General features: G+C 44.8%; 1 protein-coding gene across 2 annotated transcripts in view; it reads right to left on the reverse strand.

Moving 5' to 3' along the window:
• ap1b1 (adaptor related protein complex 1 subunit beta 1) overlaps window positions 1-16,780 on the reverse strand; it is a 38,319-nt gene extending 21,539 nt beyond the window's left edge. Inside the window, exons 1-12 of one of the 2 annotated variants that reach the window (XM_080739294.1) lie at window positions 16,742-16,780; window positions 14,374-14,434; window positions 12,948-13,053; window positions 12,721-12,856; window positions 12,095-12,340; window positions 11,205-11,395; window positions 10,844-11,065; window positions 10,553-10,673; window positions 10,255-10,350; window positions 9,923-10,038; window positions 8,789-8,954; window positions 7,251-7,349 (exon numbers count right to left, since the gene is read on the reverse strand). In XM_080739294.1, coding sequence (XP_080595420.1) covers window positions 7,251-7,349; window positions 8,789-8,954; window positions 9,923-10,038; window positions 10,255-10,350; window positions 10,553-10,673; window positions 10,844-11,065; window positions 11,205-11,395; window positions 12,095-12,340; window positions 12,721-12,856; window positions 12,948-13,053; window positions 14,374-14,410 — 1,536 coding nt within the window. In that variant the 5' untranslated portion in view covers window positions 14,411-14,434; window positions 16,742-16,780. Of the gene's footprint in view, window positions 1-7,250; window positions 7,350-8,788; window positions 8,955-9,922; window positions 10,039-10,254; window positions 10,351-10,552; window positions 10,674-10,843; window positions 11,066-11,204; window positions 11,396-12,094; window positions 12,341-12,720; window positions 12,857-12,947; window positions 13,054-14,373; window positions 14,435-16,669 lie in introns of both variants that reach the window. The other variant, XM_080739293.1, reaches the window with a different exon arrangement.

Raw genomic sequence — 16,780 nt, forward strand, 5'->3', positions numbered from 1 at the left:
TGCAGGCTAGCCTCCAGGGACCACTCCAGGCGGGGCCATTGTCTCCGGTCGCCGCCGAGGCGGCCACCAGTGGGACTCCTCACCCCACCAACCCGTTCCTGATGACTCCAGCGGTCACCGCCCCCCCCTCTTTCCCCCCTCTCTTAACGTCCCAACAGAACGTGCCACGTAAAGTGCCTCGTGGCTCGGACGAGTTTGGCACCTCCGAGGAGGAGGAAGATGCCATGGAAGGAGAAGAGGAGGAAGATGAAGAGGAGGAGGAGGAGGACGGTTTGGTTCAAGAGGAGACAAGTGAGGACATTGTGACAAGTGAGGACATTGTGATGCTAAGCCCCCGTCATGGCGGCACCCCGCGCACCTCACCCCAAGCCCCCCCCATCGCCCCTGCCAAGAAGGCAGCGGTGGATAAGGAGAAGGTGGGCGCCACAGCAGAATCCACCCCACAAGAACTGGACCTGCTGGCAGTGGTTGAGCTGGCGGTGGCCAAGATGGGCCTCACTATGCCAGTGGAGCCTCGCCCTGCGAGCTCAACGGAGATCAAGTTTGCGGGCAAGAGAGAGGTACAGACACCAGTCCCTCGCTCTCAGAAGCTACCCGCTACCCCGGGGCTCAAAGAAGCTCTCCATTCCACATGGAAAGAACACAGAGAGCCCGGGAAGATGGCTCTGTCAACCTCACTGGCGGATGAGGACAAGTTTGGCGTGGGCGGCCTTCCCCCTGTGGATGTCGCCACTAATCAGTTCTTCTGTGCCCAGTTTAAACCCACGGAATGCCCCTTCACTCAGGAGCCTGTGCCCAAGTTCAAGAACAAGGACGAGAACAAGGTCTCCAACATGGTAAAAAATGTTTATAAAGCTGCAGGGCTCTCTGTGAAAAGTTTAAACGTGGTGGGGCTGATGAATGGAGCCATGGCAGAGATGCTGCTCCAAAACAAGGACCGCCTCCCTCCTGAAGCCTATGCTGAATGGGATGCCATGCTACAGCTGGCAATAGTGAGCAACGTCCATGCCATCCAATGGGCTGGCAGAGGTATGGATGTCGCTGTCAGCATGGAGAGGTTCAGGTGGCTGCAGAAAGTCCCCTTCCAAGGCGACGAATCAAAGGCCAGCGAGAGGCGAGAGGAGCTGAGGGGCCTGGACACAGCCCCCAACAGTCTCTTCGAGGGAGCGTTACCCTTCCTCCGTGTCATCACCGACACCAATAAAGCCCAAAAAGAAGTGGTGGATGCTGTTTTGGGTAAACCTGATAAAGGGAAAGAACAGTCAGGTTACTCAGGACGCTCTTCCCGTAATAGGGAGAGATATCAGGGACCCCCCCGACAGGGCGGGAAACCCCATCGTTCTCCTAGAGCTCCGTCTTCCTCCTCGGGCACGAGCAGAAACAGAAGTCAGAGCAACCAGGGCTCCCAGCACCAGGAGATGCGCCCACCAGCTCGCCCTTCATACAGCGCAGCAGTGAGGGGGCGTGGGAGAGGGTCGAGAAAATGACACTTTGAGAAAGAGGGCCTTCTCACCCTCGGCGCACGGAGACAGGGTCATGGACGGCTCTCCAGCGCGCAAGCACAGTGCACTTTTGATCCTGCCACCCAGGGTGGAGGAATTCAATGTAAATGTGAGTTTTGTTACTGTGCCAAATGTTTTCTCCCCAGTAAAGATTGTGTCTGCGAAACAAGGTCTCTTCTTTCACAATGCACACACAATGGAGAATCCCCAGTGGGGACATCCATATATAAAATATGCATGCCCAGTACCACAATCACAAACACAAACAGCCTTCAAGGAAACCCCCTTAAGGGGCATTTCCAATATAAAAGGTTTAATTGTTCCACAGCCTCAATCCTCCCTTCCGACACGAGAGGGCGCCAAAGCGCCAGTCAAGGTAAGAAGGTGGCAGAGAGGTCCTTCTTGTTTAGCTGTCCCAGCCAGAGCTGCGGCAGCAGTATTAAACAGGGTTTTAGACAGGACGTGTTTACAAGAATGCGTTCCTTTTTACACTCCTCCTCTGCCTCCTGTCCCACCGTGCAACAAAGTGTTGTCGCCGGTGATAAAGGCATTAAACGTAAGGCCCTCGCGTCACAGCAAGACGGTGTCACGCTCAGTAGTAAGTCACGTGACTCAGTCTCGAGTCCCTTTGACTTCCGCGTTACCGGTGACGTCAGAGTCGTGTCCGGGGATGCACATACCGTGCATTCCTGTCAATCACATTCCGTTAGGTCTGACGTCAGCTCCCATTCAGAATCCTTTGTCAAGGCATTTAACTCAATGGAAAGCATGCAAGCCGTGTCCCTGGGTGCTTCGCACCGTGAGGCAGGGATACAGGCTACAATTCTCAACCCAGCCTCCCTTGTCAGACAGAGTGATATTCACGCATGCAAAGGGGCAGGCCGCTTTGATTCTGAGGGAGGAGATTCACTCTTTATTGGGGAAAGGAGCGATCAGGGAAATTTCCACAGATCAGCTCGGTCTGGGGTTTTATTCTCATTATTTCGTTGTGCCAAAGAAAGGGGGGGGGCTGAGGCCCATTCTGGACCTAAAAGCCCTCAACAATTTTCTGGTAAAGTACAGTTTCAAAATGTTGACGAACGTAGCGCTATTGCGCTCGATCAGAATCAACGATTATTGGACGTCCCTCGATTTGAAGGACGCGTACCAGCATGTGGGAATTTACCCCCCACACAGAAAATTCCTGAGGTTCGGTTTCGAGGGGAAAGTGTACGAATACACTGTTCTCCCGTTCGGCCTCTCTCTGTCTCCCCGCGTGTTTGTCAAAGTGACACAAGCGGCTATAGCTCCCCTGCGGCAGCAGGGAATCCGACTTGCGACGTACCTGGACGATTGGTTAATAAGCGCAAGTTCAAGAGAGGAGGTGACACGTCTCACCAATGTGGTGATGTCGCAGTTAACCTCTCTGGGGTTCAACATAAACTTCAAAAAGAGTATGTTAACACCAGCTCAGCAGACCACCTTTTTGGGGATCTCGCTGGACTCAATAAATATGACGGCTCGACTCTCACAGGAGCGATTAGTCAAGATCGTGGCCTGCGCGAAGTCTTTTCGCGTGGGCAGAGTGGTCACGTACAAGCGCTGCATGATTATGTCAGGGCTGATGGCCTCAACTATCCATCTACTCAGGCTGGGCAGGCTGTATATGAGGCCTTTTCAAAAGTGGATGTTGGCACTCAAAATCCACTCGACACAAGGTCGCCGCAAGGTCAAGGTGTCCCCAGGGTGTGTGTACACACTGAGACCGTGGGTGGACGTGACTCTTCTGTCCCAGGGGGTCAGTATGGGCGTGGTGGTGTCACGGAAAGTGATCACAACGGACGCCAGCCTCAGTGGTTGGGGCGCAACGCACGAGGGCCGTTCGGTGAGGGGAGTTTGGGACTCCGCTCTACAGAAGCGGCACATCAATTTCCTGGAATTAAAGGCAGTGTTTCTGGCGTTGAAACATTTTTTGCCTTTTGTGGAAGGGTGTCACGTGTTGATCAGGACGGACAACACGACGACCATGTGCTATATCAACAAGCAGGGGGGCCTCTCCTCCCCGGCTCTCAATCAGCTGGCGCGGGATCTGACGCTGTGGTGGGAACCACGTTTGGCGTCGATCAAGGCGTCGCACATTCCGGGGCTTCTGAACAGCGGAGCAGATCTGCTGTCCAGGGGGGAGCCCCTTTATGCAAATTGGTCCCTCCACCCGGGAGTGGTGAGACAGATTTGGAGCAGGTTCGGTCAGCCTCAAGTCGACTTGTTCGCGTCAGCAGAGAACGCGAAGTGTACACTTTTCTTCTCTGCGACGGGGCCAGCCCCACTGGGGCTGGATGCTCTGGCTCACGACTGGCCGAGGGAACTGCTGTACGCGTTTCCTCCGTTGGAACTGATCCCCCAGACTTTGGAGAGGGTCAGGCGGTTCGGCCTCAAACTATTGTTGGTGGCTCCGGGGTGGGGCGTGTGGAGGTCGGAGATATCTCCCCTCCTTTACGGCAACCCGTGGCCTCTGCCGCCAATCAGAGATCTGCTACGGCAGGCAGGGCAGGAGATCTTCCATCCCGACCCGGCGAAGCTAGACCTTCAGGTTTGGCCCGTGAAGGGGAGTCTTTGAGCGCTTTGGGTCTGACACCAGGGGCGGTTCAGACTATTCAAAGTGCTAGGGCTTCGTCCACGCGGTCGGCTTATGATAAGAGGTGGAGGATCTTTGAAGACTGGTGTGCGGAGCGTACGTCACCGGTGGTGGCGTTTGAGGCTCCGGTCCAGCTTGTTGTGAATTTCCTTCAAGAAAAGTTAGAAAGTGGTCTTGCCTTTTCTACCATTAAAGGTTACTTGGCGGCGCTGTCAGCGTGCCATGTGGGCTTTGAGGGTAAGACGGTGGGTAGGCACCGTCTGGTGGCTCGGTTTTTAGCGGGTGTGCACCAGCTTAAACCGGTTACTAGGTCCCTTTTCCCATCGTGGGATTTGGGTGTGGTGTTGGACGGGCTGTGCCGTCCACCGTTTGAGCCTCTGGAGGCGGCGAGCTTAAAGCTTTTGAGTTTTAAGACTAGTCTTTTGTTGGCTTTGTCTACAGCCAAAAGAGTCAGTGATCTACATGCGTTATCGGTGGACCCGGTGTGCATGAGATTCTGTGAGGATGGCAAGAAGGTTCTGCTAAAACCCCATTTGGCGTTTGTCCCAAAGAACCGTGTGATTATACATGAGCCAACTGAGTTGGTGGCTTTTCATCCTCCTCCGTTTTCTTCGGAGGAGGATAGGCGTCTACATTGTCTTTGTCCGGTAAGATCCTTGAGGATTTACTGTGAGAAGACGAGGGCTATTAGAGCGTCAAACCAACTGTTTGTCACTTTTAAAAGTGGTCCTAGACGGAAAGCGGTGGCTAAAGCTTCACTTTCAAGGTGGATTGTGCAGGCCATAAAGATGGCCTACACTTGTGCTAAAGTCCCGGTTCCTGAGGGCCTAAGGGCTCATGACACTAGGGGAATGTCGACCTCCTGGGCTCTAGCCAGGGGTGTCTCGATCCAAGAGATCTGTTCGGCGGCTAACTGGTCGACTCCGTCGACTTTTGTGGTTTTTTACCATTTGGACGTGGCTCCATCTTCATTGGCGCATTCGGTCCTGGGTGTTGCCGCCTCCTCTAGTTAAAGATTTTTTTTTCCCCCTTTTTTATAGCTGAGACCAAGTCCCTTTGCTCTCGGTAAAAGGGGGAGACCCTGTTTCCTTATAAAACGGCTGCTAGTGGGCCTATTAGTGAATAGGCGGGCTCCAGCCTGTCAGGGTTTTATGAGGCGGACCTGGTCGGCCTATTAGTTCATGAGGCGGATTTCGGTCTGTCAGGGTCTTTCTACTTTCTTCCGCTCTCGAGTCCGGTGGGCTCGGGGCTCCGTGGGGGAGGGGCCACGCCGGGGGTGTGGTCTCCTGTCAGGCGGAGCGGGCGGATTTTGAGGGTGTGCGCTTCCGGGGGTTTATGTGACCCAAGAGGAGTGCATTTCGAGTAAATGACAGAAAACGAAAGGTTTCGTACGAAACCATGGTTTTCTTAGTTTAGGAGAAATGCACTCCTCAAACGCCCCTTCGCGCGCATGTTGCGTGCAGAGGAACGGTGTTGTTAAGAGGAAGTACACATGCCAGTCTCGCGCCTTATGCCCACGGGTGGGGCGGGGCGTTTGACTGGCATACCCTCCGACTGTGTCATTCGGGAGCATATGTGTAGCTCTGTATCGCACGCTAGGAGGCGCGATAACCCAAGAGGAGTGCATTTCTCCTAAACTAAGAAAACCATGGTTTCGTACGAAACCTTTCGCTCTTCATGCTTATACATGATGTGTACAGGTAGGTAAATCCAACATTTAATTATGTAGAAGGCATTGCTAAATTCGATAGATCACAGGCAACACTGGAAAACATCTCCATAATGGGAAATGGGGCGGATCTTTCCGAACTAGTTCGGAAAGTCAGGACATCTGGCGGTTCAGGAGAGAATTTAGATAGACTGCCCAACAGAATTTCTGAATGATGTGAATTTGTAGTTATAACACCTCGCTTTCCAAAAACTTCAGAAGGAGCGTACAAAATGCCATGAACACCCCAGAGAATTTATAAAAACATGAGCTCATAAACACAAATAGTCTACAGTATATTGCTTTGACAGGCGATATTGGATGTCTATAAACACGATCTCCTACATTCTTTAACAGCGGTCTGGGCATCTTTTTCCATTAACAGTTAACAGGTGTCTGGGCATCTTTTTCCATTTAAAGTTAAACATTTAAGTATTTAAAAACAGGAGGATAATTTTCATAACATTTTGATTTGTAACACCTCTACGTTCCAACAAGTGGTAAACAATGCAAAACCTATGCTTATAAATATTTGCACTGAAGGTAATTAATTGTAGATCACTTTAGTACTGGTGTGACGGCTTGACCTGCTGTATAATTTATTATTTTGCTGGCTTAAGTTGTTTTTAGATCACAAGTGGGGTCCCCAGATGAATAGCTTAATGTAATTTATTTTTCTCACTCAACAGTAAACAAACCAAGATACAGTATAAGTGTATACAGGGTATCTGCACATTTATAAAGTGACAATTTAAGGACTTTCAAGACCGTTTTAATACCGAACTGGCCAAACTGTCAAATATTAAGTAAGCAAGAGGCGAACATTGTGAAAATAGCTGATCTACATGCTCACAACGCCTCGCACTGCGAGCGTGTAGTTCGGCTATTTTCACAATATTAATGTGTGGAACCGAGTCACATTAAATGTAATACCTACAATTACAAATGCTTGTCAGGGTGGGGGTCCACAGTTCAAATGTGTTTATTTTGGGGGTCACGGCCTAAAAAAGGTTTGAGAACCCCTGTTTTAGATGATCCTTCACCAGGTCTAAAATCTCTTGGATTCTCCCTCCAGGTATTTTGTCAATACTTTGATGGTTACATTGGCCTTTGCTCTGGTAATTCTACAGCACTCCTCTACTCATATTTACATGCCTGAAATGTGAGTCACACTGGGAGTAATTTAGCCTGCCTTTTCATCTCCGTATACACACGCTGGATGGAGGTGGATCAGAATCAATTTCCTGGAATAGGTGTTACGTCTCAAAATAGCTTAAGTTTAATGGTTTATTCAAGGGATATTATGGGGCTCAGGTCTGATGATCATAGCCATTTTAGCTCCTTATTAGATGGAGTGTAATATGTTTGAACAGCAACAGTGCCTGATGCATAATTTAGGTGTGTGTGCACATGCGTGTGTACTCACCTGTGTGGCAAGGCTGAGCACCTGCTGCACCAGTTCCTGGGTCTCAGTGGGTTTCTTCAGGAACAGTTTGACTATAGCAGTCAGCAGTTGCAACTGCACCTGGAGAACCCGACAGACAATACATCACACTTTTTAGGTTACAGGTATTTTTAACCTTCATGTGAAGTATATTATAGTGGCATGATTAATTCCTTCTTTTTTTGCCTTTATTGGTGGTATTTAGTGGAGACAGACAGGAAGACAGACAGGAAACAGGCAGTGACACGTAGCAAAGGTCATCGGTATCAGGATTTGAACTATCAACGCACTGACACTGACAGGCTGCATTAGAGCCTTTATGTGGTATGTCCCTGGACCGCTAAGCCAGCGGGCACCCCGTGAATTCCCATCTAACAATACTATACAACCTTAATGAATGTAATGTTCTCTAATGAAATGGCACTGTAGTAGCCCTTTGTCTCTCCTGGAAGAATGAATGAAAATCACACAAATTTACCTCCAAGGCACAAATATATAACCTAGCTCAACTTGAGCACTACAGGACAGGATAGAATATGGCTTTACAAATGTTGTTATTGTTTTATTTAGGGGTCAGTATATTCAACATTATAAGCTTGGGACTTTGCAGAGCATCTGTCTAGTACTGCAGTGCACTACTTCATTTCCCCCGGCATGGTGCACACTCTACCGATGACATTCGGCAGTTCTTTTTCTTCTTTTTACCAGATCCCAATAGTATCAATGTAGTTGGCCTGCTGCGATGGCCTTGGCCCATTAGTGCATGGGAAACAGAAGCCAGGTGGAAACTATCCCATTAGCTAGGTCAGCCATTTGAGCTCCAAAACTCTGTAGGGTGTTCTATTAAATGAACGGTGGGCACAGGCCAACTGCAGAGGCGTCAAATGCATGAAAAACAAAAAGCCTCCATAACTAGTTAAAAAGGACTAGATGGGGGACTGGACTATGTATATATGTACAAGTTTCCCCCTATTGTCTTTCATTACAATTTCCTCAATTAAAAAAGGTTAGCACTCTACCCTGCATAAAAGAACAGTGCCAAGGGCAACAAAATATGACACCGTTTACAAATCAAATCCTCCCAAGTACCAAGTATACAGACAATTATTTTAAGATGGTCCACTCTAGGGATGGGACACTCACGATAATCGTATCGTGGAGATTTAATTTATCGTGATATCGTCCTCCATCATGCACTGGGATCAATTCACCTTTTATTTGCCGAGCAGCATATCTGGTACCACTTAAACCCTCTATAATTGGTAAAAGGTACTTATAATATACGTACTTGATAGTCTTTTTTTCACTCTCTATCAAATGTCTTTGCCAAAAAATTGCCGATCTACAAGCTCACAGCTTGTAGATCTGCTATTTTTTGGCAAATGTTTCGCCCGAGGATAATGGATTTTGATTATCGCGATAATATCGTAATTCGCCATTTCTTTTGTCACAATAATCGTGATATGAAATGTTCATATCGTCCCATCCCTAGTCCACTCTACCCCACCATGCAAACAGACCTGAGTGCTTTCATCATGGAACCCTTCCAGGAAGCTCTCCAGCAGCTCGTCAGCATTGTCGATACGCTCAGCATACTCCCCCACTATCCAGATCATGGCTGCCCGTGCCTCTGGCTCATCTAGGGAGTCCAGGTTCTCACACAGTGTGGCGATCACACTCTCATACCTGTCAACAGTACACACACAGCAAGTTACACATACAGTACATAGTCAGGGTTAATCTAGTATGTCTTGTAAAACCCACAGATAGACTTAAAGGATGACTTCACCCATTTTCAACCTCATATAATTGGTCCTCGCAATGCTCATTATAACCCATTTAGGACGGAGGCCAATTCTAAAAACGCCTTCTAAATCCTGACCTAAGTTTTCTGAAAATGGCATAATGTGTCAAAATTTTTGTCTACTCGGTCTGTGTCTCAGAGACCTTCGACCTGGTGGAGACATGTGCACCAGGGAGGCATGTGCACCTGGGAGATAAAAACAGTAAAGCGTATGCTGTAGTATAGTAATTTTATGTGAGTTATTTAGTCATATTTATTTATAATTTCCTGTTCACCTCCATGTGAGAGACCATTCATAGACCATAAAGATCTTACAGGAAAGAGAAGGGGAAGGACAGAATCAAATCATGACCCATCATGTGGTCGTATTATCTGGTCAGCTACTGGTGTGCTTTTAATTAATGATTGTCTATGGCCCTCTATAGCAGAAAACACTTATTATTATAACACACTGATTATTTACTGTGTCCCATCTCAAAACCAGTACAGTACATGATAATCAGTGAAACAGAAGTCAGTATAACCACATATCAGAACATGGGTCACTTCAAAATCAAATGAAGCTCCACTTTATGTCAAACCCTTTACCAACGGAAAATTAAAAGATCTTGCATGCATTATAAATGACAAAGAGTAATGAAATGTAAATGCCCCAAAACAAACTGAATTGGTCTTCAATCTTGGATAAATTAATATCATCACCGTAGTGAAACTTTCTCCACACAGTCTATTTATTTATTAATTTCTGCATTTAGCTTAATAAAAAGAAGATCATTCGATCATGACCACTCACCCCCACCCTGTATATAATCAGTCAGCCATGCAGCAGAGGCATTGATAGACAACATACTTGTTGGGGTACTTGCGGAAGATGTCCTTGATCACCACAATGGCCTCCTGCACCACATAGTTGACCTTAGTCTGGATGAGGTCCAGCAGAGTGCTGACACAGCGCTCTGCTGATTGCTAATGGACAGAAACAGCAAATACAAACAAAACTGTCAAGATAAATGAGACACCTACACAGCACACAAGCATGATGCTTTTCTTGAATCTGTGCCAGTAAACATGAATCATACTGATATGTTATACTGTGCTTATTATACTCATCTCTGTACACTGTTGGTGTAGTTTTCTCCCCTAAAATAGAGATCTAGTGAGAATTGGGTCATCTCCACCTACCTCTACTTTGATGGCACAGCGGCCAATGGCCCGAACGGCTTTACGCACAAAGTCCACGTCTACCTCAGTGGCATACTCCTTTAACTCAGCCAACACCTACAGCAAAACATAATACCACTGTCAGTCACTTATGGTTTTGGTATACATAATTATATGTTTAAACTGTAAAAACAAAAAGGGAGGGGATATCTGTTAAGATAAGTTCCTACCGTTTATTGTAATAAAATCAGACAACATTTTACATCTATTTTCCACAATCAAACAGTTTATGAATGAACAGTGATCTGTGCATAATTACCTGTGCGATGTTGGCTTGAGAAGCCAGGCGAATCATGATGTCCAACTTCTCCAGCTTTACATAAATGGGGTCATTGTACTTTACAAAGAAAACCTTCATCTCATGTTTCAGTATCTCTGGGCTTAAGACATGGACAAAATGTTTTTATTAGTAATTAAGTACATACATACATACATTATAGATATTATATAGATGGATAGATAGATAGATATTATAGATGGATGTGCAGAAGCATAGCATCCAAAAAGGTCCCATTAATGATCATGATGATGAACAATGTAATGTTTTTACCGTTTCTGTACAATGAGGTTGATGTTCCTGAGTGCAACGTATTGCAGCTCAGGCTCTGCTGACAGCAGGGTGACCAGGGGCGGAGCCAGCTTCTTCAGCAAGGTTCCATAATAGTCTAGATCCTTAGGGAGCATCTCCATGAACTTCATCAGAACTTTGACAGCTGACAACACCACCGCAGAGTTAGCATGGGACAATCGAGGGGTCACTCGCTCACAGATGCTGGAGAAAGACAGCGATGGCGAGTGGAGGAGATAAGGGAGAAGACAAGAGATGCAAAGTAAAAATTAATAACCTGGGCATATATATTCTGATGTATGTGACACTGAAAGAGGCTCGTTTGTGAGATGTGCTCTCTAACCTTTGGGACTCGCGGTCGTCCCGTGGTGTGTAGTTGGCCAGGCAGTCCAGAATGAAGATCTGGCCCCATTCTGTGCACTCATTAAGAGCGGTCAGCAGCTTGTTGATGGACTGGGGGTTCAGGTCCAGAAGGTTACTGTTGGGGTGAGACTCTGCAATCTCAGACAGGGCTGCCACTGCATTTGCTACCACCTAATGAGAAAGATGAATGAGCAAAATGAGACAGACTTACTTTGACAGGACGACTCTGATCTATGAAGCACTTTTCTAAGTACAAAGGGTAGGTAAAAGAATAAAATAAACGGTCTCTATAGAAACAATAAAAACAAGGGGTCTAGGGTTTGCCGGGGAGGCGGGGAGGGCAGAAAAAGAGGGGGCCAGGGGGAGGCAATATCCCTAAAAGGGGAAAAAAGCAGTTTTTGAGATCTGGTTTACGTGGGGAGGAATGCGTTAATTTTCTTAGCCAGTACACTTCAAAGTAAAAAATTAATAAACCACAAAAGACTACCTTATTTTGAGCGCAGGCAAAATGTGCACATTCTAGAGCCAGTATAAAGCACCTTTCAGATGGACAGCGGCTGACACGCCTTTGTAATTCATTTTCAATGAGAGACGGGGGATTATTTGGGACGCACAGAGAAGTTGAGGGAGGGCCCGTGAAATTCAGCACACGTTCTTGTTTGTGCCCACGGGTGGCAAGAGCTGGATTGTGCTCAGCTTTTTTTCCCACGTTACGCGTCTGCACATGAGCACGGTACGATCCCTGCTGATCCAAGCGAGAAAGCCTGCATCAACCGCTGTCCGTCTGAAAGGCGCTTTAGCCTTGGCGAAAAGAAGCAGAGTTAGATTCTACATTTTAACCCTGCATCAGACAGCCTGAACAAACCATACCATGGGGTTGGAGTCAGAGATGAGGTCTTTGAGGGTATCCAAGAAGCCCTGGTCCTCCACCAGCTGAGCATTGATATCATGGAGCTTTGCCACGCACACAGCTGCCGTCTTCCTCACATAAGGGTCCTCGTCCTTCAAACATTTCCGCAAAGGCTCACAGAGGTACTCTGTGATCTTGTCCACACGGATACAGCCCATGGTACGTACAGCCAGAGCACGGATCAGAGGATTTGGATCCTCACAATCCTGATGGAGCCCAGATAATACACTCAAGTCAAGTGATGTACTGATTCATACTCAAAGCCACAACCTCATTATATCATCAACAATAACCATGTTCACAAAGACAAGTCCATGAAAATAATTACTCCATAGCAGACTGCCAGAGGATGTCTGTCCAACTAGCTACCATAATTTAGACGCTTTGACCATTCCACCCTTTTCTGTCATGCCAAACGCTGTGATATGCAAGGTAGTAAAAACTAAATTGGCACTTTTCTGTGCACAAACATATGCAAGGTAGTAAAAACTAAATTGGCACTTCTTCTGTGCACAAACTAGTAATAACATTTTCTCCGCAAATGTTAGTGACTGAGGCCCATTGTTAAAAGAGATTAGTACTTTACCTTAACAAAGGTATTAACAGCCATGATGGCCATGTCAGGCTGGCTCTTAGCATAGTTCATCAGGTAAAGGTAGACCAGCTTCTTGAGTTCGAGATTGTCAGTCTGCATGCAGTTCACCACATCTGGAAACAAAGCACTGCACAAGAAAGGTTTTTCTATGTGATACTGTACCCAAATTAAAGACATAGAAAGAGAATATCGTGTCACTGCAGGGGGTTTATTATCACCTGACATCCTTTCCAACTGTCATAGATGCTATGACCTTCTTAACGGCCTCCTTCTTCTTCTCCTTCTTATCACTGTTAAGCTCCGCCTTCAGCTCAAATATCTCCCCTACACACATTGAAGAGAACCACAAAGGACAGCACATAAAGGCTACTTCAAATATGGCGTATGCCTTTGTCACACAATAAAAACAAAAACAGGGTATTTTCAATGTAAAATATTAAGTGATAATTTCATGATAAAATGTAATTTAAAAAGATGTCTGTAATATTATTCAAATGTCTGAGAGCATGTACTATACACATTCTATGATTATGTCTACAGTATAGTTTGTGGTTTAAATGTTAAGGTTGCATATCAACATGCAGAATTGTTACTTGATATGCAAAAAAAACTATTTTCACAAGAATGTCTGTTTGAATTTAGTGAGCAGCTGTGAGGGCTGAGGACCCCTCACTGGTTTTGGTGACGTGAAAAAACGATGTGCTCAGTGCTCAACCAAACGTGAAACACAGAGACAGCGGGGTCTCTAATGCTCAAGGTGTACAATCTGATTTAGGAAACAACCACAGCTGTTCCAATTTCTGCTTTCACTAATCACACACAGAGGGGGAGTTATACATGGTATTTAGTGTTTTTTTCCCCCCTCTCTTTCCAACTTCAGAATATCTTTAAGTTATAACGTTTTGGCAAAGACAGCCAGCATAGCGGTCCTAGCACCTAGGCTTAATGTAGCAATAGCCCATTTACAAGCATCTCTGTCTCAGGTAAGGGGTCCTTGGCCTGAAGAACATTGAACTTTATGACCACTGTAAAAGGACATTCATCATCATTTTTGTACACAATGGCAGAGGACCTATCAACAGGACACCAGTGGAGAGGTACAGAGGTTGAGCAGTTTCAAGTACTTTAGTGTGCACATCACTGAGGACTTGTCATGGACAATGCACACAGACACTGTTGCGAGGAAGGGTAATAAGCAGGGTCGGTACCACCTTATAGCTTTGGAAATTAAATGTGTCCTGAAAGTTCCTGAAATGCTTATACTCTGCTACCACTCAAAGAACGCAAATCACGTTACACATAAAACATTTCGACCCGCAGTTCCACAAAAGGTTGTAAAAATTGTAACAAGATAACTTTTTGGGTAAGGGTAAATGAAAGATTATTAGTGAAATGTTATAGAAATTAGTTGTGCCGTGTGTTAATGCCCAACACTATTGAATGTTACATTCTTTATAAACATTGTATTTAGAGTTTCTTTGAAGAATAAATGCGCTATACAGCTTACAGTTTAGGCATTTAGCAGACGCTTTTAATCCAAATCGACTTACAATAAGCAGGTAATACATCAATATAATAAGCAAGATAATGTCATTACAACAACAACAATACAACAAATAGGAATATCAATTTAGAAATTCACACCTTTCTTGGTAGTTGTGAAATACTTGGAGTCCGTCATCTTGGATCCAAATTGTCCTTTTTCCTGTGAGAATGTGACAAAGAGAAATATCAGCTCATGATATCTCTTTTTCCTGAATGGAAACTCAGGGATCCACAAGCAAAACAGGAAATTCTAGAAAGTGCAAGTACTGGCAAAAAGGAAGGAATTGCCACTTCACTTGGACACTTTGCAGAGACATATTTTCTCAGAAAACAATGGGCTTTTACTAGTAAAAAAAAGAAAAGAAAAGAAGAAAAACAAAGATCAGCATTGAGCCATCAGACATAACCCCACATATAATTCTGCAGCCCTACAGCACACAAACATGACTTATTATTAAATTCCATTCTTGTTGCAATACATTTATGGGAAAGGCATTTTCTTATTTTGACAAAACAGACTATATTCTGCAATTAAAGCTACCATAAACAATGTTAACAGAATTAAATGTCTCATTTTAAGATTAACCAAAGAGAACCAAACAAGAAATTATACTGTGAGAAAATGTTAAGAAAGACTTAAGAGAATGTATAACAGTGTCTTTGTACTCAATATAATTTTGTATCGACTACAATCATTAGAGATATACATGTGTTGGTTACTTGAAGGTTATTACACTTCAGTATGGAAAGGAATTATATTTCAAATGTATGGTGAAAAACGACGTGCCACGTTTATCCAACAGCAACCTCATAATAAACCTAATCACCACATGGTGAGGATTTTTAAGTGATGTCCCATTGTGTATCACTGCATTATAATGTTCACTCACTTCACTGTCATCATTTTACAGAAGTCCCAGATAAGACACCATGCAACCCTTTGTCATGTTGCACAAGACATCCTTTTACTGTCAAATAAAACTGAAACACACCGTTCTTAAAATGTCCAACTCATAGTCAACCGTATTTCCCACAGACAAACAAACCTGCTGTCTGGTGTAACATAATGTTTACATTAGGTTCCTGAACTTGTTTGTCAGGCATTTTGTTAATGCTGTGGAGCGGGGGCTAATGCTCTTCGAATAAAACTGATAGGGCAATATTCTCACAACATGGAATACATAATAAAACAATATCAATCTGACAACTCAAATGAAACTACCAAAACAGCTGGCTGCAGGAATGCACTCAATGCAGTGAGTGAATTTGAACCCATTTTGATTCCACCAGTTTTTGGCAGCTGTCAACATCAGATACTCTCATTTGGCCAACATAACGGTTAGATTAGTAGCTACATTAGATAAACGTTAGCTTTATTATTTATGTCCAACCTCCAATAATGTCGAGCTGTCAGCTAGAAAACTATAGAATATTAATGCTTACTTCTAGCAAACTTCAAGCTAGCGTATAACTGCAGTGGTGTAAAGTAACTAAGTAGGCCTACATTTAATCAAGTAGTAAAGTACTGTACTAAAGTTAAGAAATTATTATTTTTTTACTTTAGTGGAGTATTTCCAAATGTCAGTACTTTTACTCCACTATACCTCAGAGGCAAATACTGTACTTTTACTCCACTACAATTATTTAAAAACGTTAGTTACAATATGTTACTTTTTAGATTTTGAATGATTATTATTACAACATATACATTACCCACTTCAGCCCTATTCAGCCATTTGAAAATAGACAATCTACAAGCTCACAATGCGCACCGTGAGCTTGTAGATCTGCTATTTTCAAAAGATTTTTATACATTTGAAAACTTGAAATGGGACATTCTGCAGAATAAGTACTTTTACTTTTGGTACTTTGAGTACATTTTGATGCCAATAGTTTTGTACTAAATATTGAATTCCTGACTTTTAACAGGGTGTAACATGGTGTTTCTACATTGTAGTATTGTAGTAAAAATGCAGGTACTTTTCCCACTACTGTATAACTGAATTGTAACTCGACTAGCTAACTGGCTATACAACAAAGCTAACGCTTCAGACAGCCATCATCATCATCATAACGATAGGGCTTCGTTTATACGTGGTCTTACGACCGTTTGGCACAGTCGCTATTGTCATGCATTACTCACGCATAGCTGGTTTGCCCATTCCTGCATGTTTGCTGTAATGTCGGATGAATGAAACAGCTGCTAAACGCTAGTTGTGTTGTGGCTGTCTTTAACTGTCAGCTAACGCTGCCTGGGCTAATGTTGTAGTTAGCTAGCAAAACACCGCTATAAGACATGACCTTCTAAGTGGAGGCTTAAGGAAGCCTTTGCCGGGATAGTTAAGCTTTTAATCTATCGGCCTATTTTAAGAGCAACTCGGCAGACTTCACGTACCTGCTTGGAGTTGAAATCAGACTCGTAGCACAATGAAATGGAAATGAAAAACGTCAGACAGGCAGATCTTACCGTGGCAGGCTTGCAAAGTGCTGTATGGCCTTATCGTCC

Source organism: Nannobrachium achirus, assembly GCF_963921795.1.
Source record: "Nannobrachium achirus genome assembly, chromosome: 12".
NCBI classification, from domain to species: domain Eukaryota; kingdom Metazoa; phylum Chordata; class Actinopteri; order Myctophiformes; family Myctophidae; genus Nannobrachium; species Nannobrachium achirus.